At 39.7% G+C, this 20,186-nt stretch overlaps 1 protein-coding gene across 1 annotated transcript in view; it reads right to left on the minus strand.

Annotated features, from left to right (window-relative positions):
* The window catches only part of SERPINI1 (serpin family I member 1), a 34,955-nt gene extending 14,773 nt beyond the window's left edge, over positions 1-20,182 (minus strand). Inside the window, exons 1-3 of the mRNA XM_072344222.1 lie at positions 20,047-20,182; positions 2,774-3,041; positions 723-953 (exon numbers count right to left, since the gene is read on the minus strand). Of these exons, the coding sequence (XP_072200323.1) occupies positions 723-953; positions 2,774-3,023 (481 nt within the window). The 5' untranslated portion in view covers positions 3,024-3,041; positions 20,047-20,182. The remainder of the gene's footprint in view (positions 1-722; positions 954-2,773; positions 3,042-20,046) is intronic.
* Between the last annotated feature and the right edge of the window lie 4 nt (positions 20,183-20,186).

Genomic DNA, 20,186 nt, shown 5'->3' on the forward strand with positions numbered 1-20,186 from the left:
TGTAAAGCATTATGGATCCTTAAATGCACATAAAACAGTGATGTACTCATTCCTTAAAAGAATCCTGAAGTGCTGCACCAACCAGATCTAAATAGGTACATTTATATCAGTAGTTCAGTGCTTGTTTCTCCCCTTCCACTGCATTTTTTTGTTACAGAACTCTGACAATATTTCTACAACCAAATACTCTCTAAACATGTTATCTCATAACCACATATTGGAAAGATTAGATCACAGGGTCTCGTACTGTGCTTGAAGTAACCTTTAGTATTCATTAGCATTCCATTTCTCCATAACTTGTACCTCTCAGTTCCTCAGTCCTCACGAGGGCCAAAGCACAGGCCAATAAGCCCTCTGTATAAAAGTGCTTAGCATTTAACAATGGCACTTACCTATACCTTTTTGTAACTTAATAGAGAAATAGTATTAAAAATTTTAAATGACTACCATTAAAACATCTTCCTCCAATAGATGTTATAGGTACTGCACAGGAGTAACACTGGAAAATTTATTCAGATAGATCCTACCATATGATTAAATGGCTAATGTTACTTAGAACACTACTTCTCTTCAGAAAGCAATATATTTTTTCCATGGCAAGATTAATGCTACACTTCCCTTTATTAGTAGAGAAACAAAAAAGATGAAAAGGTAAAAACTCAGTGTCATAACTCCAGAAATAAAAACACTTACTGCAGGAAATAGAAACCACATAAACTTACTGTTTGTATGATTCTCTACCCACTTATTGATGTGGGTAGCTACAGCTGCGCTCTGGCTGAAATCTATGTTTTCTACTTCAGCTTTAAAGTATTTTTTCACCAACTGCAAGAATTTTTCACTGACATGAAATCCATTCTGAACATAGAGGGAGTTAGCCATATTCAAAACATAATGACTTTCTTCAGTAGTTGCCATATCGGAAAGGTCCTTCAAAAAGGTAAACTCTTCACCTAAGGAAAGAAATACAAACTCAGTGAGAGCACTTCAGAACACAACTCTGTAGTTCTGCACTGGAAATCCAGTCATTTTAAGAAGGAAGTCCAATTCTTTTTTTCTACATCCAACAGTTAAACACATGCAGTCTGAAACCTGAATGCCTTCAGATCTGAGAAGACAATCTGCAAAGCAGAACACATTTAGAGCTTATTCTTTCAACAACTTATAGTTACCAGTGTTAATAAGCCATTTGAACCCCACCAGACCTAGTGATAATCAGTGATAATCCTCTCAACATCAAGCAACTAAGGATTCTTCTTATGAGTTATACTTCTATGTTTTGTCATCACAAACCAACAGATTTATCTAATGTTCTAAAAAATACCGAGTAATTCAGGAGCTTGGTGCTCAGTCCTAATGGTTAGGGCCCCTGCAAAGATGCCCACTCCAAGACAGGTCTAGAATTTCCCAGGATATAGCATGGATCATTTGCTTGGGCAATGAGAAGTTTTGGCAGTGACAGCATCAGATTAAATGCCACAGAAACCTAACTGCTCTCGCAGCCAAAAAGGATTCCAAAAAGCTTGCCTGAAGATAGAAAGCTCACACTGCTGCACTGCCTACCTGAAGCTGAACGTTCTAACTTTCTTCACAAGGTAACTTAAAAACTGAATGCAATTAAATATTTCAAGCTCAAGTGGACAGAATGCTATCAGAGCACTGTGTCGAGAAGAATGAATGGCCCAGCTCAAATATGCTACATAGCTTCTTAAGTTACTGATAAGAGGTTAATTTATCAACTGTTAGAGAAATCTGAGAGTTCAACATGCACTGTAATCTCTACAGAAAGCTATCAACTGCATACAGGTACAGCACACAAAGCTTGTTCTTTTCTGAACTGTATTCAGAATTCCTTCCTCAACACCCATTCACAGAGAACTTAGTATCCGATGAGTTCTAAAAACAAGCAATTTCATTCAGATTTTTATTATTCCAAAATCAAAATTAGTAAAGATTCTTGTTAAAATATTTTTCCCCATTCATTTATCTCCATTTGAAGACAAATCAGAACAGTTGGCACTGAGTGTGCACACTACAACACTGCATCCAGATGCATGACTTTTTGCTCATCCTACACTATTGCAGTACCATAGTTCTGTTAAATAAATGCTTCTTTTTTCTCAGCAAGGATGACAGGAGCACATGAATCACAGAAAGGCTTGAGTTGAAAGGGACCTTGAAGATCACCTAGTTCCAACTCCCAAAGTACATGAAGTATCATGCAGAAATAACCAAGACATTGATATTTCCTAAATTAGCCTGTATGCCATATTACATAGTGCAAACAGAACATTACAGACACATTAGGCTGAAATCTACATATTCTACCTACAATAACAAGTTTTGTCAAAGTAAGCGATGGAGTTTCTAGTTTTATTACCAAGTTCTACGTCTAAGCAGCACTGCTTAAAACAATCTTTTCCTTTTCAGGTTTCATCATAAGCCTTAAAAAAACAAACAAACAAAAAACCTTCCACAAGTCTTAAAACTCCAGAGGCAAGAGCATCCTTAACTTTACGGATAGAAATGACGATCAACAGTATACTGCAATCACTTGAGATTCAGGTGCCCAAGCCAGGATTGTCCATTAGTATTGCTGCTCACACAGGATCCACTCAAGCATGCTTCAGCACGCTCAGACCATCACACAGAACATCAAGAAGCCTACTGATTAATGGACATCATCAGGTCATTTCCACAGTTGCTGAAGCATTGCCAGCTGTTTCTTTAAGTCTAAAAACCTGTTGTAAAGCATGATTATAAAAGTCCTTACCATTTTTTAAGCTGTCAAAACCCAATGAATGTCGAATTTCTTTCAAAGTAGTTCCGTGGGCTCCAAGCTCTATCATTCCCATGGCTATTGCAATGCTCAGAGGACAGAAAAGAATATTCTCATCTTCTCTTGCAGCTCTCAGCTGATTGTAAACATTCACAGAAAGCTCAGCAATAGTTTCATCAGGGAAATTTGTCTTGAAGGCTTTACTTGGCAGAACAAGCAAAGACAATAGTCCAAGGAAATACATGTCGTGAGATATTAAGACCTGCAAGATAATTTTAGAGGAAATAAGTTAACTCCATATAACAACGGATCAAAATTGAGCACCACGGTAAACTTGGTAATTTCTGTGGGAAAAAACTAGGTAAGGAGTAAAGGAAATAGTTGAGTTTTCTGGAGGAGAGACATATATCCTACAAAATGAAGCAATCAATTATTTCCCCCCTGAAAAATTAGGTATTGTGTGACTTGATGCTTCTGTAATCTTTCAACAACAGATTGATACAATTCAGCTTCTACCAAAAAACCTCAAACACAGCCACACCTTTCCTACTTGTCAAATTTGATGTTGTTAAGCAGTGCTGGTGTGAAAGCGATACACATTTCTGTGCCTTATCCACTAAGGAAAACATTTTTCTTTCATTTGACCTTCCAAATAAGATACACCACTTATTCATCTAAGTCACACTACTCCAGGAGCTGGTAGAACTACTTCAGGTGCAGTAAAAGCTTACTGACACCATGATGCTGCTTGGTGGCAGAACTCACAGCAAGCAGCCAAGATGTCTGACTCGTTGCATTTGCTAACAGGCAATAACTTTCCCATGCAGGTCCCTTGAGCAGGTCAAATTACTTTAACAGCAAGAAAGATTCAACTGTGGAAACAGGAAACTAGAAAGAAGTCAAGAGGATTAATACTAACCTAACTTACCCCCAGGCTTCGCTAAAAGGTGTCAGCAAGCAACAGTTGTCACTCTAGCCCAGTTTGGTCTGTGACACAACTACTAGCTTAATTGAAACTTCACATACTGGAGCTGCATACACAGATCCATCATTTCATTTCTCCCTTTCACTTCATGCTACATTGGCACTTGACCAACAGGTCAGCAATGGGAGCCAACACAGCTTGCGCTTCAGCTTCTTCTCCTGGACATACACAGCCTCAAATACCACAAGGCAAACAGATTCAGTCCAGAAGCAGCATTTGTATGTTTCTGTGCCAGGTTGCTGGGCTTGTCAGCATGGGATAAATTCATGTGAATGTGCTACCCTGCTGCTCAACTGAAGTCAATTTACATGCTGCTAGCTAAAGTGCCTCTGCCTTATGCTTCCCAGCTGTGTGCCTGCAGTTACTGCGCATCTCCCTACACCTGACAGAGACCATCAGTAAGCTTTGTGCAACATTCATATCATGCATTTCATCTTCAAAGGACTATGTATGTTACACAATTAACTTTCATAACACTGAATGATACATAATATAAACATTACTCACATTTCATAGATGAGAAAAATACAAAAAGCAACAAGGTACATGCCTTGGCAGCAAGCAATACGGTCACTGTTTAAGATCCTTCCTGTTTCCTGGCCATTGCTCAGCCTTCTGTTTAAATTTCATTGAGGAAATGAAACAGATGAATTAACACAGCAAATGTGCTTCAGGGAAAAATGGCAAGTTCTTAGAGAAAGATGACCCAGAGCCCTGCTTCTCCCTCACCTCACCTCCCTTATCAGGTCTGTTTATGTGAATGTATGAAATATACTCTATTTTTCCATTTCTAGTGATCCCTAAGTTTTTCCTCCACTGTATCAAGACTGTGGTACTGAACTGCTCAAACACACAGAAGAACTCTCAGTTTTAAAAGAGGAAAATTCCCCAGCTTCCTCATGGCAGAGGGAGCCATTCAGCACTTCATCATTGATCTCTGCCATGCACGTGACTGTCAGAAACTCTTAAATAATTGCAAGAGGTGGGTATGAGTAGAAGACGCAGTGCAGTCCTGCAGTGGCAGCACTTTCAGGCTGTGATGATAGGGCTCTCCCAACATACAGTATAAAACAAGAGACGGTGTTTCAATAGAAAGATCTGTGGGAGAAGCCTACAGAATAGAACAGACACTTGGTCAAGCTGTTTGTTTACATGAAAATCATTTCCTAGTAAAGTTTTATTCTCAGTCTAACCCAAGACATCTGGGGTAAATTCTTCAGTTCCTTTTTCCTTGCACTGACAGCACGTGTATGCAGTTCTACTAACAATGGGAATCTAGCTCAATTATCATTCTAGTCATAACAGTGACTGCCTCCAATTCCACCTTGCTTTAGGCAGTATTACACTTGGTTTCATACTTCCACATGCCTCTTCAAGCAGCAGGTCTTGGTCCAACAAACAGCCGAGCACTTAAAGTACAGCACATCCTCAGAATCTTTCTTTAGTAAGTCAAGGGCACTCGTTTCCACAACAACACAGAATCAGAGAGCATTTTTTAAAATACCTGTACTCTACTTTAAATGAAGGGAACAAATCTGAACATTGTGCAATTTCTGCTTGGGAAGTAAAACTATCTGAGCACCATAAGAATTTTGACGCAGTCTTTTCAGACTGTCATGGACAACACTATCAGCTGTTCCATATCAGTAAAATCTAGTTCAATACTGCATCAGCTAAATTAGTTGTTCTTTTAACTACTGTTCAGTGTAGACTTAATTATTAATTTCAAAAGTTGCAGCAAACATTTTGCATTGGTTGACATACATTAAAAATACATATATATCTATTGAAGTTACTTCCAGCCCTTCAGAAAAACAAATATTAAAGGCTGAGATGTGAATTTCATTTGAGCTCCAATCAGCGACAGAAGCTAAAACAGCAGAAGTTACATTAACCGACATACAAATTGCATTCGCCTTCCAGGTAAAGAAAGAAGCAGCCCTAACTCCTCCAGCAGTAGCATCTTGTTGAAAAAAGAAGCAAGCGTGCATCACAAATCATTTACGGATGCAAAGGTAAGCATTAGTTTTACCCTTGCTTACAATGGTTCTTATTAAAAAAGCAGCAGCAAACTAAACAATGCAGTATTACTTGAAAGCACAAAGACTTGCAGCTCCACAGAATATATTTTAACAGTAAAAGGAGTTATTTAATGCCTTCTACCTCCTGGCACTTGATTTCAGTAGAGAAATGCCTTTCTCACACACAGGGGCTTCTTTAGGTTTTGGAACCTGCTCTGTGGAGGGTTTAAGAGTTTCTTAGAATTGTCTTCATGAAAAATAACACTTATTCTTGTTTGACACTTTCCCCCAGCCAGTCACTGCAGGCAGCACTTCCATTCCTTTGTGCTTTAGCCAGCACAGATGTATTCCTGTACACCAGCAGAAAGAAAAACAATTTCATAACATCTGAAGAGAAAGATGCATAGGATAGAATACTGTGCTGATTAACTATAGCTCTTGCCTTCCTCCAAGCATAAGGCTGCAATGACTAAGAGGAAGTAGAACAACATCACCCCCTCACACCCACAAACTGTGAACTATTCAGATCACTGCATATGCTTTCAGGAAAAAAAAGCAAGAGGGGCAACCATCCTCTGTAAGCCAAGATATTTTAAGGCATACCAACAAACTCAAACGGCTCACAGAAATTAAGTACTTTGAATTCTGAAACAGCAAGAATTGAACTCACAGTAGGAAGGTGCCAAAAAATTCAATTAAGGATTGAATTCTAGTGCCTTGTGCATGCCAGACAGGTTGGAAAGAAAAAAAGGTTATCATTTGCTTGTCTTTTACACCTCCAGACTGTGGGTTTTATAAAGAAACTCCTTTGCAGCTTTAGAAGCCTAGCAACTTCACAAAATAGAACTGTGATATATTGCCTTAGTTCCTCAGCAGAGACTGAACTAAGATTAGTTACCTTGAAGATTACTCTTGGCTATATGCAAGCTAAACACCAAAAGTGTGGGAAGCAGAAATGAAAATAACTGCTGATTCCTTCCAAGCAGTGTATAAAGAAAAACTTGGGGAGAAAAGAACACCGCCAGTATACATGCTTTCCTGTAAAGAGGAATAGCCAAAGGAACAGATGAGTCTAGCAGAACAGTCCCAGAGAGCAAGAGATGAGACTGCTTTCCAAGCAAGCCAACTGCCTTAAGATAATGCTTACCCAGTCTACTGGGTCAGGTTTGTACATGGAACTGAAACACAAGAGCCTCCCTGAAAGCCATGGGAGTAAAAATGATAATAATAATAATATATATATATATCTCACAGTTCTCACCAATGATACATCTGTTGTTCTGAGGCATTATTGCCTATAACCAGGATGATATAACCCAAGGAAATAGGAGAATAAGTCTGTGCCTGCAATATGCTTTAAGAAACAGCCATCATGGACAGCACAAGCAGTTCCTGACAAAGCACTTCTGATATTACAAGTAGTTTGGTTATTAAAATTAGTGATCATCTAGTGATCATCAGTGCCCTGTATCTGGAGACATGGGTGAATTGACCTCTGTGCTAGCTACAGTAGAATTCACCTGCAGCTATAATGTTAACTCCTTCCCATTAGAGCACACATTTACATGTTCCTGCCTTGAAAAAAAGCCTGATTTTTTAGAAAACATTTATCTTAGACTTATGTGAGCATACGACCTTGTCAAATGGAGATTCTACAGACAGATGTGGCATCATTAAGCTTGTTTGACTCCGTTTCAGAGATGTGCAATTACATTCATATTTCAAACTGCACAAACATTAGTAATAAAGTTGTGGGATTTTATCACCATCTGTTAGTTACGGAGTCATTGCCTTCTGGAGAAAGAAACCTGGAAATCAGTTTCATTAGAAAGCAGCATAATAGCTCAGTATCAAAAACCTCTCTTATTCAGTATTATACAAGTGCTAAAAAAGAAATGCCTGGGCAGTACTAAGACTTTCTTCTGCAAACCACAGCTAGGCAAGACTTTCTGAACCTGCTTTGTAAGGCCCCATAACATCAACAGCTTCTGGAAAATGTCTGGAAACATGCACTGAACACTTTCATATTGAAAATTTCTACCATTAAATCCCAAATGTTTTTAAACTTGCACAGAGCTTGGCACTGAGTCATTAACCTGCTGAGACAATTATGCAAGCCAAAGTTGTCTTAATTGAGCTTCCTCAGGCGAAATCCCTCAGTTCCAATTAAAAAAATAGTGGAATACGCTGAGAAACTGTCCAAAATACTTGTATTTGATTAGCCTAAAGCAAATATCTGCATCCACATCTAGATGATTAAGGTGGTCTTTTATTCCAGAAACTGCTACAAAGCCTACAATTGTGAAGACCCATCTACAACTTGTATATTTGTTCCATCTCTCCAGGAGATAAACATCTGAGAAATTCTTGGGTAGCGTGGTGCTTGTTTTTAATCTGAAACAGATACAACATAACCCACAAAGAATGAAGAAAATAAGGACATGAAGTAGAAACTTGCATACTAAAGAATTTGGGGATTCTGAAGGTTCGGGACTGGAGGTCTGAGGAACACAGACTGAGGTGGAAAGCTTCAAGGCTAGAGGCTCAACTTGGCCTTGCTTTCAACAGATCAAAACCATCTACCTGTCAAGCCCCATAGACACAGCTTAATCAGGCACAGATTTTCAACAGATAATACATCTCTCAGTGAGGGTTGTCAGCACTGTACACTACTCTGGATGAGACCGCTCACAAACATATTGGTCTCACAGTGATGATTTTGATCTCAACCCCCTGAGGAGTAGGAAGAACCAGTGCCTCATTTCTGAAGCATCCGTTACACCTTATACCTTAGGCAATTTTCTGCATATAACATTTTGTGTATAGAATTTAAGTAATAGAAGTGGGGCACCGCATTAATTCTAATACAACCATCTAGGAATGACAGTCCAAATTACATTAACTTTTCCATCCTCAGTTTTCCTTTGTGTGGTTTGGGAAAGAAAGGAAGAAAGGTCTGACCTAATTCCACAGTAACTTTCTATCAGGAACAGCAGAGACAACACACTAATGAGGTATTTTAGATACAGGAACGACTTCTTGTCTGCTTTTGCATGTACTGCAAATTCTTTTACAATAAGTCACATTTCTGCTATTTCACAAGGAAATCCAGTTGATCAGCAAGCTCCCAGAAGCAAACTCCCAACTATAATTTAATTTAAAGGGCAGTAGCTAAGTCCCCCCATATGCAACTGCCAGATGCAATCTCTACAGTTTAAGTCTAAAGGCGACATTACTGCATGTACTGGAGCATAGCCTTATATGTGATGAAAGCTGTCACTTATGTCAAAGACATTTCTGTAATGCATTACGATATTACAGTTTTTGCAGAATGAGAAAAAAAAAATACACTTTGTGAAAGCATTTACAGCCTGCAAGTTTGGAAACACGATGTTTCAAGTGCCATACACTTTCTTGAAACTCTGTATTTTCACATAAAGCAATGAGAGATTTTACATCATAGAATATACTGAGTCTGGCATTACAGGAGTTCTTGTAGACAGTACTGGACCCCTGAGAATGAAGGGCTGAAGAATACAGGAGTAAAAGAACAGAAGACCTTCACTATCTATAATGATGAGCATCACATTAAAGCTACCTTGAAATTGTTTCTCCTTTGAAATGAATCAGAAACATCTCCAAAACTTACTAACCACAGAATAATTCTTAAACATCTCCAATAAAATGCAGCCAAGAACAACAGTCTTCAAATTACCTTAAAATCAATAAGTAGACAAGCCATGTACTAGTTGTGAAACTGATTTGAAAGTTCATTGAATCGAAGGATAAATTTCTGCTTCATTCAGCTTCCTTCAGCTGCAATTCAGAAGATCGGACCATGGATACAGAGATATCAAGAACAAAGTTCATTAAAATGTATCACAATTTCAGAAAAGGAGTCTCATTTCATCAACTGAATGAAAATGTGACATACCAAACAGCTTTCTAATCTAGACTACAGCATTGGCTTCAAACTCATAAATGCAACCCAATGTTGATGGCATTTGTGTAACATCACTACTGCAAAGAGTGGTTACTCACACATTAACAGCACTTAGATCAGAATTAGTTTCTTATTGTAAAGAAATACGATACACAAATGGCCTCAGGAAAGAATAACATTTAACACTAGCACTGGAGGTAGACATTATACCCTAATTACAAAATGGAAATGATCATTAGAAACATTAATTGATGCACAAGCATTGCTTCTTTAACACTTTGCCACTTCAGGGTCCGCTCCTACACCCAAGGCAAGCTCCAGCCACTGCTGAGTTTCCAGTCAGCTGGAAATTCCAGTACAAAAATGCATACATCAGACAGCCCATCAGGACAGCCACAGACCTGACAGCCAGCAGCACAACTTGATTAACCATTGTGCCATGATAACTGAAGCACAGCAGCACAGCAGCCAGGCTCCCCAGGCCACCAGCAGCTCTGGCACCTCCTGTGCTAACAGCTGCTCTGTGCATAGTCAGGGAGCTGGGCTGGCAGAGCTGGCCAAACCATTGCCACCCACTAATAGAGCCGTGCTGGCAGAGCTGCTGCAGCCATACAGGACACATGAAGGACTGCTTTTGAAACCAGTTGAAAGAGTTGTTCTGGCAAGCACGATGAGACAGAGCCACCATTAATACAAAATTCAAGCAAAAGCAGTTGTAAAGCTAGTCCTGTGCAAAAACTCGAGACCAAATTAAGAACTAATGGAAGGTTGTTTACTTTGAACCAGCAAGACAGAAACAATGTACATTTAACAAAAACAAACAACCGGCAATCAGAAATTAAAAGCTTACACTGTTACTATGTAAGATTTGCAACTTCATGTATTTCTGTAAGGTAACATTAGAAAATCCATTACAAAAAAAAAAGACTATAAACTACGGAACAATCTGGATGCAAAATTTAGGTAGCAGTAGAATTTCTTACTACTTGGCATGAGGGGAAGCTCCAAACAAGACACACCACAATAGTCCTGTTTTAGAAGCTAGAGACACTGATGCCCAATTATCATAAAGGAATGAGAAACATGAGAAGACCACTTGCAAACTGAAGTTCAACTTATTCTTCTGTCCTAAGGTCAGTTTCAGTTCTTAACTCTAAGGCTTCAGCATTATTGCTACTTGCAATACTAGTGCTCATCTACTTGCACATATTTACTTCTGTCTTATTTCCATGAAGCAACCAAGAATTCACTGGTTCACATGATGAACCATGTATGATCTCCCCAGGGCAGCATGAACTTGTATTGCAAAAAGATTTCTGTACTTCGACAACTTCAGTCCCTTACAAAAAGTAATCAATGCATTCCCAATATACACAGTGAAAAATGAGGGTTGAAATCTTACTGTAAGGAACGACTGCTCTGTTTCCAGCAAGTCATAGGTGTTCCATTTGAGACTTCCTATGGCAAGTTAATATTCAGTTCCGGCCTATTATGAAGTCTAATAGTAGCCTATAATATAAAACACGGGGCTATGATTCATACGCGTCTACTATTCTACATTGGTGGGTAAAAAGCACACACCCTGATGAAAAAATTAGGTTAATCGTAATTAGCTTGGCTTTGAAAAATTAACAGGCTATCCAAAGTTTTTGTGCCTGTCAGTTTTCAAACCCTCCACAGGTTAGGACTAAATTAGGATGTTAAACAGTTGAGGTGGGCAGCTGCACCTCAAAACATGGGATTTCGACCCAATTTGTGCCATCCGGTTCCACTAACACAGACACAAGATATTAATTTTCAATCAACATATTTTCAGCAAACTCGTTAACCAACAATCAACTAGAACGCAAAGCCTCATACAGACCTCCTGCAGTTAGTGCAGCTGTTGCAAAGCATTGCTGGAAGCACACAGATTTTAGTTACTCACTGTGGAACAGTCATTCTGTGGGTTCCAAGTACATCCCACAGTGTGAATGGTCTCATCCCTACTCATGCTAAATCTGTTAACCCTTCATGAAACACATCATTGCACATAGGGCTGTAATAGGTCCACACTTGCTGTACCTCCTAAATACAATATTAATGATGTCAGGCATGAATACACACTTGCCTAGGTAAGACTTGCACCTCCATCCAGAAATTAACAGCTTAAAACTTGTCTCCCATGATTCACTGAGTTTTGGAATTGTTACCATTATTACTATGTACTAGGAGGGGCAAGGAAAGGCCTAGTAAAACAATGGATTAAGAAAAATACTTGTTTTGTTTCTAGGAGCAACACCACTGAAACACAGCATACACACTTCATTTGACAGCTCAATTTTGGACCACTATTTTCACCAAACACTGCTTTGCTCTGAAATTTCTTCCATCAGCTTAAATGAACTCACTGTTTATGACACTAATCTTTACCAAGATTTACAACAGTTAAGGTATATATATTATTAGAAGTACACATACACAAAAATCTTATACAAGTTCTCCTTCTATCACAAAAACAAGCTATTTGAGATGAAATTCATGTTTTTCCTACCAACAATAATACAATAGAGTTCAAAGAATCAGACTAACCATCCCTGGCTGCCAAAGCAGGAGAAAACTTAGATCTAAAAAGGATATTTTTCAAATACAAGAGACCAGCAATTGAAAGAAATAATGAAACAAACTGCCTTGATCTGTAATAATATAAAAATCAGCTTGTAGCTTGATGTTTGTACCTCAGCAACAACGCCTTTGTTATGTGCTATTGATATTGTGCTTCTGAACTGCTACTGAAACATCACAGAGCTCACTCTCTGGATAAAATACTGAGTCACATCTACCTTGTTCTGAAAGTAAAAAACATCATAAATAGGGACAAAGTCATAGACTAGTACAACACAGATGATTAAATCCTAGCATTTCATTTACAGGGAGAAATTCCACAAAAGAAACTAGTAACACTTCCCTTGACATACAAGTATAATTGCTATACATAGGTTGCTCCAAAAGTAATGACTCCTATTAATTTCATGGAAACTACAAACAAAAAGAGCAGAGATACAACACTTTCAACACAGGCACCACCATTAGCATTTTTGTGAGTGATAAACAGTCACCTGCATGCCATGACAGCCTAGCCATCCAGAACACTGCTCATCTCTCACACTGCTGTCCCCACCACTGAATCACCACTGTGCTCCACCTCACTGCGCTCACAACCACCATCTGGCCTCCAGAAGTGTTCAGCAGGGATCAGTAAATGTCAATGGATGCCATTTTCTCCTGCATGGAGGAATTCAGTGACATACTTTTGCTTCACATGCACTTCCACATCAAACACCATTCGGTCAGACTACCACTCTGCTGCCATCTGCCTCATGGCAACAAAATGTAATGGAATATCAGGTGGGGATGTTCAGTCTCTACTGCCACAACACCAAAACCTACCTCCAACAATTGTAGGCCACCATAACACAATAGGAGACATTACTATTGGAGCAGCCTCCAGCACAATTTAACTACAAGAACTTTATGAAACCTTCAGACGCAAGTCTTCCATTACAATAAGCATGCACTACCTGACACACTTTTAACACTGCAACAGTTAATCACAGGTCAATCTGATTCAAGGGCTACTCAGGCCAGAAAACATTCTAAACCAAATTAAAAAAATGTACCAAGATTAAAAATAAGTGATTTCCCTAAGTATTTTCATAGCTTGTATTAAGACATCAATTACCATAACTTGTCTTTTAAATTAATGATTCATAGTGATGGATTATTCATGCAAGTCAGCCAGCTGAACATTATACTTTGACTCTAGGGAGAAGGTATAGCATGTCTTAATTAACTTTATTTTGCGTAAGTTAAAAAACAGTCAAACTTTTTGTGACTGTAGTCAACCAACTAAAATGTAAGAATATAAAAGTAGCACAGCAGCTGAACAACATTTTCAGTAGTCTCAATAATTCACATAGGAAGCAAACTATTCAGAGCACATTGCCTCTGATGAGCTCTAAAGTAGTTATAAAGTGCTGTCTAGTTGAAAGAACTGACTTCAGATCTACTCTATTTAAGCACAAAGAAGATGGACATCTCATATTAATGTTTCCTGTCATAGGCACAGTCCCACAAGACTTCAAGGATGGAACAGTTGAGTCCCAAAGGTTAAAGTGTTTTCATTCTGGTGACTGAAATGGTACTCAACACTGGATCTTTTTTCCCACCAAGTGAATGACAAAACAGCATTCACTTAAGCTTGATAATCCAACTACCTCCTTGAACATAACTAATATGGCTAATAGACTTAAACAACTCATCAGGACACTGCAGAACAACTCTAAGTCAAGCAATATCTTGGGCTTGTGATTTGTAAATTTCAGACAGTGTTATTCAACCTCTGTACTGAAAGACTTGCAAATTAAAAAAGGAAAACTGATGACACCACTCACCCCTAAAGTAGTATGAATCACCTAATATCTCAAGATCTACAGCAAGATGCTTTCGAATGGCAAAGACAATCATACTTGATGAATATCAAGTCTACCTAGTTGCTTACACAGCTTATAGATAACACAATGTTGTTTAAAGTATTAAATCCATTCAAATATACCTTTAATAAATTAATACTCAGATGCCTGACAGTCCTTCACACATGAAAAAAGTAATAACATTTTGACTGGTGCATTAAGTGCTTGAATACACTTAGAGTCACCTTGTTCTGTACTCATTTTCATGGATAACCTTTCTACTTGTCCTGCTGCTTCATATCATCCGTAGTTAAACACATGCTGCTTGCTTGTTTTTCTGATGTTTGTTTTCCCTCAACATCTTCTCATAAAACTAATATTCTGCATTCTTCAGTATTCTAATGTATGCTGTGTAGGGAGAGCAGATAGAAACTGCCAGCTACAGATGATGCTAAGAAGCTTCTGTGCAAGCAGAGACCTCAGAAGCTTCCAAATCCACATGCGTATTTGTGCTGCTGTGGCACTTCCTATCTCTCAGAGATACTGGGGAGGACTAATGAGAGGCTGTACTACAGGAGAGCGAGAACAAGCAGAGTTGTAGCATGCAGTGAAGTGAGGAGCTGCTTTTAGACAGAAGTGACATGCAACTTCAGAGCCTGTCCCCAGGACAAACAGGAACACCCACTGCCACAAAACATCACAATGGCTTCACGCTGCTTATTCCTTCAGACATTCTTTTATTAGCAGTGTTACCCATGTCCTGCTGAATTTCCAACAGCCATTTAAAGATGTTCTTCACATACCAGTCCCATACCCCGGGAGCTGCAGAGCAGGGGAAGAAGTTGCATATCAGCCATTCTTTCATCCCAGACATTTTAAAAAACACTTTTTCTTGGGAAGCTCATCGAGTGGTATATTTCAAAAACTATTTCCTGCTCATACCAGTCGCAACAAAATTATTCCAATTTAAAGGAAAGCAGGAAAGCCAGTTTCAGTAGTGCTCTATAAAAACAAAACCATAGCAACAGAAGACCAAAACTGTTCACTTAAGACCTCAGCTCTGACTCTCCTACAATTGCATTACAATGGATAGATGTATGTTCTTTGAACACCTCCTTATCCAATTCTCATGCACTACTAATCCGTTATACTCAAATCCTTAATTCCACGGCCTTCAGGAATAACTTCTCTAAGGACAGATGGAAATGGGAGAACATGGAACTCACGTTCATGAGTGCTGCAGCTGGGAGAACCACTGCAGAGTTTCAGGACAAAAAGAAAAAAGAAAAAAAAGAGGTGTGTGGAAGCATACATAGCATTGAAACAAGGTCTTATTTTCCCATATTAAGCTACAAGCATGAGAGGCTTATAAAGTGTTAAACTTAAAGGCTATTCTGTGATCTTCAAATGTCACTTTCGTCAAATATTATCTGAGGCTATTTTAGAAGCATTGAGTCAGTTTTGTTTTGTTAGTTTTTTTACTTTAATAAAAACAGCTGCTGCCTGTAAAGTTATTATGAACAAACAATGCTACTTAATAAGGAGGTTTATGGCTACCATATGCAAGTGCACATGCTTTTAAAGGCAAAAAAAACCTACACTACAGTGTCTTAGAATTCAATAAGAGTTTATTCCCCTTGAGTACTCATAAGAATCATCAGACATCTTTTGATTCAATCTATTAACTCGTGTTTTGGCAGACATTAGCATTTCTTCCTCCTGCTTTGCAAATAAATCTGAAATTAACAAATCTACAAGCTGACGTATCTACAGCAAAAGTAACTTGGCTTTCCTCTTGTCTCCTCCCTACTGACACAGATATCATTCACCTTTGAGCTTCGCCTCTATTCACAATGCTGAGACCTACCCCTCTTCACACCGAAAGGATCTCAAGTTGAAAACCCAGTATTACAGTAAGCTTTTTGTGTGGGTATAGGTTTTGATTGATATCTTTAAATAGTTTAGAAACTAGAGCAAATGCTTTCTGGAAAGAAGTTAAGCAAGAAAGAAAACACGAGTTGCTTCAGTGAGTTCAAGTTGCAATGTGAAATACCCAATCATTAAATGCTCAAAGAGCTGCTTTAATTTAGAAGTGGAAAGAAAAGCCTTCCAAAAGGGCAGCTTTAGTGTACCAATTAAATAAAAAAAGAAATCTTTAATCTTTAAACCTATTTTCTTTGTAGCTGTAACTTATATAACCAAGAAGCACACAGGGAAAACTGGGGCAGCGAGTATTACCTCAGACAGAAGTGGTCATTACCGAAAAACAGCATTTTGCTCTATTGTCAAGGCAGGAGGCAGTCTCCAGTGGCTCAGTGATCATGAGGAATTCAGACAGGCTGTCTTCAGTAAAGTACCATGCTCCTAATGTTACCCTGACATGCCAAGGTCAGTTATAAGATAACATGAAGAAGTGGCTGTCCAAGTTCTCTAACTTTCTGTGATGATCTGTAGCAAGCCGAGGACTAGAATGGTATCTCTGCTCAAGCAACTCACTAGTGGTAGTTTACATCTGGCACAAGCATTTGGGCATGTTATTTTATTGTCAAGCTAATTAGTGCTTGTTATGGTATCTTCAGTCAATTCCAGAAGTAAAACAAGTCTTAAATATGTTGTTAAAACAATTCAGAAAGCAAATGATAGTTCTCCTTCCTCATACAAGGGAAACTCCAAGCCCACTCCGCAGACAGAAACTCAAATGACAAAATATGTGAAAACAAATGAGTACAAGAACTGAAGGACTCAGGGGAACACTCTTAGCTAACAAGCATTTCTGTTTATATCAGCAGGAAACTTCACTGCGTACAGCTTGAATCTGGATGGAAGGGATCTTTCTAGAAGCCTGCAGCCCACTGGACTCAGAAGTCATCATGAGGTCAAGCTTTCCCCGAGACATGCACAGCAGATTAAATATCCTTCACATTATTAAGCAATTATTACTTTAGATGTAACAGTAATGATGAAAAACCACAAGGCTGAAGAACAACCAAATAAACAGGAAGACATCTGATTAATAGGCAGCTATTTGGTTAAAACTGAACACCAGCACACAGCTCAACTTTCTTCCAGTAGGAATATTACCTGTCACTATCAATTTCCCCTCCCAAAATACCAACTGTCTCAAGATCTGAGAAAAAAAAATCTTGAAGAATTACCATATTTAAACACTCCAGAAAACTAAAAATTCTTCACAATACATAAGGTCAAATCTTATTAACCACAAGTGAGGTGCATATTTAACTAATTAGCCTGTATCAACAAAGCATTCTTTTTTCTCATCTCATAGCTACAGCTGCTTTGCAATGGCTCTAAAAGACCAAGAAGGATGCGGATAACTCACACAGCTTTTATCACATTAGCCACACTCTGCTGTTTTCATAATCATTAGCTTTGAAGTATATTAAACAAAGCAGAAAGTGACCTTAGAGTTGATATTTTCAGCACACCACATAAGAAAAATTTCTTATCAGACATTTCATGCCACCAAATGAGATGCTGCTCAAAATCACCCAAAACACAAACAGCCAGAAGAACACCATTGCTATTTCGCCAAGCAATGCCAGGCAGTGACCATCCTACCAGCAAGGCTGTGTTATAGACACCCAATTTCAGCTTGGCTGAAGGATCAACGTGAAGCAGATTGTTCGTATGAGACTAACAGGAAAAAAAGCAGATTAATACAGCATAGCTTTATTAACAAAATGCACAGGTTACCTTACCTACATTTATACTCAGTTCTATGCAATCACCAACAAACTCCACTAAGCCAACAATTTTGAAGATGCTTCCAAATTTAAATCAACTGCTCTGGTCTTCAAAGGTACAAAGTTACCACTGAACAGTTTATTTCATAGATGTCTACCCCTACTATCTGCCCACCACCTCGAATATTAATGGTTACCTCCTAAAATAATTTTAACCAGAGAATCAAAGGACACTTGACATGTTAATTCACGCTTAGGCTGCGTTTTACAAAGACAGAATAATGTCAGAAATGTGTCTCCGTAGATGAAGATCAACAAAACCTGAGTGGGAGAAAACAGTAAGACACTGCACCAATCAGAAAAGTCAACAGAGTGGAAGAGTGATACAGGAGCACAGAAGCAAAGGGAATGTGATGTGCATAACAAAGGAAAAGTGCTCACCCATCTCTGAAGATCTGGGCTCACAAGTAAAACACCACAAGCAAGGGATCTCCAAACAGAGATCCTTCCCCAGTGGCAGTCAGCCCTTCAGTCAGGTCTAAGAGAGATGTAGCCAGACTCCACTCCTTCTGAACTGGTGAAGCCTTCACCAGTGCTCCCAGGGCTAACTGGGTCCTTTCCCTAGGTGCATGATCAGTGGTTCAGGCATTGATTCAGCAGTTACCATACAGATACATAAGTTGGAAAGCATGCTAAAGATCTTGGTGCAAAGAATCCTACCAGCACCAGCTCCTCTCCACTGCTCCATTTATTAATGAAGTAGATGAGTAGCAAGCTTCATGAATGCTTTCATATACACAACCAAGCTACTAAAGAAAACTGATGAGGTAAATGAGTCAAAACAAATTCTAAAGCCTAAACCAGGTTAACTCTGCCACACAACCTCATGTTTTGTTGCCTTACAATTTCTCTGTGCAATTCTGTACACAAAACACATCTCCAAGTAAAAGCCTTTCCTCCCTACTCTCACCTCCTGAACAGTCACTCCTCACCATGCTCAAGCAAGCCACCATTCAGAAAAACTAAAACACTGTAAATACAATGAAGTATGAAACAGGTCCAAGAGCTTACTACTAAAAAAAAGAAGATCTAGGAAAGCATTATTAATGCTATGATTTAAAGTAAAATACTAGCACCAGTAGAACTGCAGCTTCATAACTTCACTTTACAACCACCAAGGAATGACAATATCATAGATGCATACGTACCTCAACCCATGCTATGACACTTCTGTGTCCATCATGCAAACTAACTAGCAAGGCTTTCTACTGGACCGAAGCACTGATCGCATCAAAAATAGAGAGAAAATAATTGAGGAATCCAAGACAAATACTCCACACACACAATAAAGCACAGCAAATCCAGCAGTCGTTTTCTAGCATCCTTCCTTACCTACATACAGATGGTGGGCACTAATAACATGTATGGGTAGCACACACAAGGGCTCTGCTCCCACACACAGATGTCAGTGCCTTCCCACTTCACCTCAGCGCTGCAAGGAGATGCAGCTGGCATTCAGGAGCACCACGATGCACCGATTCATCACCTGCTTACAGCAGAATCCGCATGCCTCACCAAAGTAAATCAGAACCAGGAAAAAGTTGCAAGCTAGCGCGTTAGAAATGAAGGTGCAAACCCAGAACTGAGCTGCGTTTTGATTGGAATTCATACTGGTTACCGAGAGCTTCACCTCAAAGCTTTCCAATAAGGCAGCTAACAGCACAAAAAGTAACGCGACCGTTCTCAAACAGCCCACATAAGGGACACCCACAGGGCAGCGCAAGCCAAGCGATGGAGAAAAGCGCGGCAGCACCTCAGCACAAGGCTGGGGCAGCTACGTTCTACCACGCTCACACCGCGGCTGGGACGGAGCGCCGGGAGAGCGCAGCATTAGCAGAAAACACAGGCAGACGGACAGGCTGCAGGTGCCGGGACAGCAGGACGCCACGATGTCGTTGTTCGCTTCCACCCCCATTCCATCCCATTCGCCCCCCACATCGCCTGCCGCCTCCCCTCAGGCGCCAACAGACAGCGCGGCGCGAACATCTCCCTCCTCGCAACCCGCACTACGGAGGCACGCAGCTTCACAGCACGCAAACAGCAGGCTGCTCCCACAACCCTAAACACACCGACAGCGAAACACAGCAGGCTAAAGGCACTCACCAGCACCGCAGCTCCACACCAGCCCCCTCCAACCGTGTGAAGTGCAGCCGCGGCTGCCCGCGTCAGGCTGCCCACAGGCGCCCCGCCCCGCCCCGTCCAGGCTCCGCCCACCCCTCGAGTTTCGAGCTCTGATTGGGCGC

Source organism: Excalfactoria chinensis, chromosome 9 (genome assembly GCF_039878825.1).
Source record: "Excalfactoria chinensis isolate bCotChi1 chromosome 9, bCotChi1.hap2, whole genome shotgun sequence".
Taxonomy (NCBI): Eukaryota; Metazoa; Chordata; class Aves; order Galliformes; family Phasianidae; genus Excalfactoria; species Excalfactoria chinensis.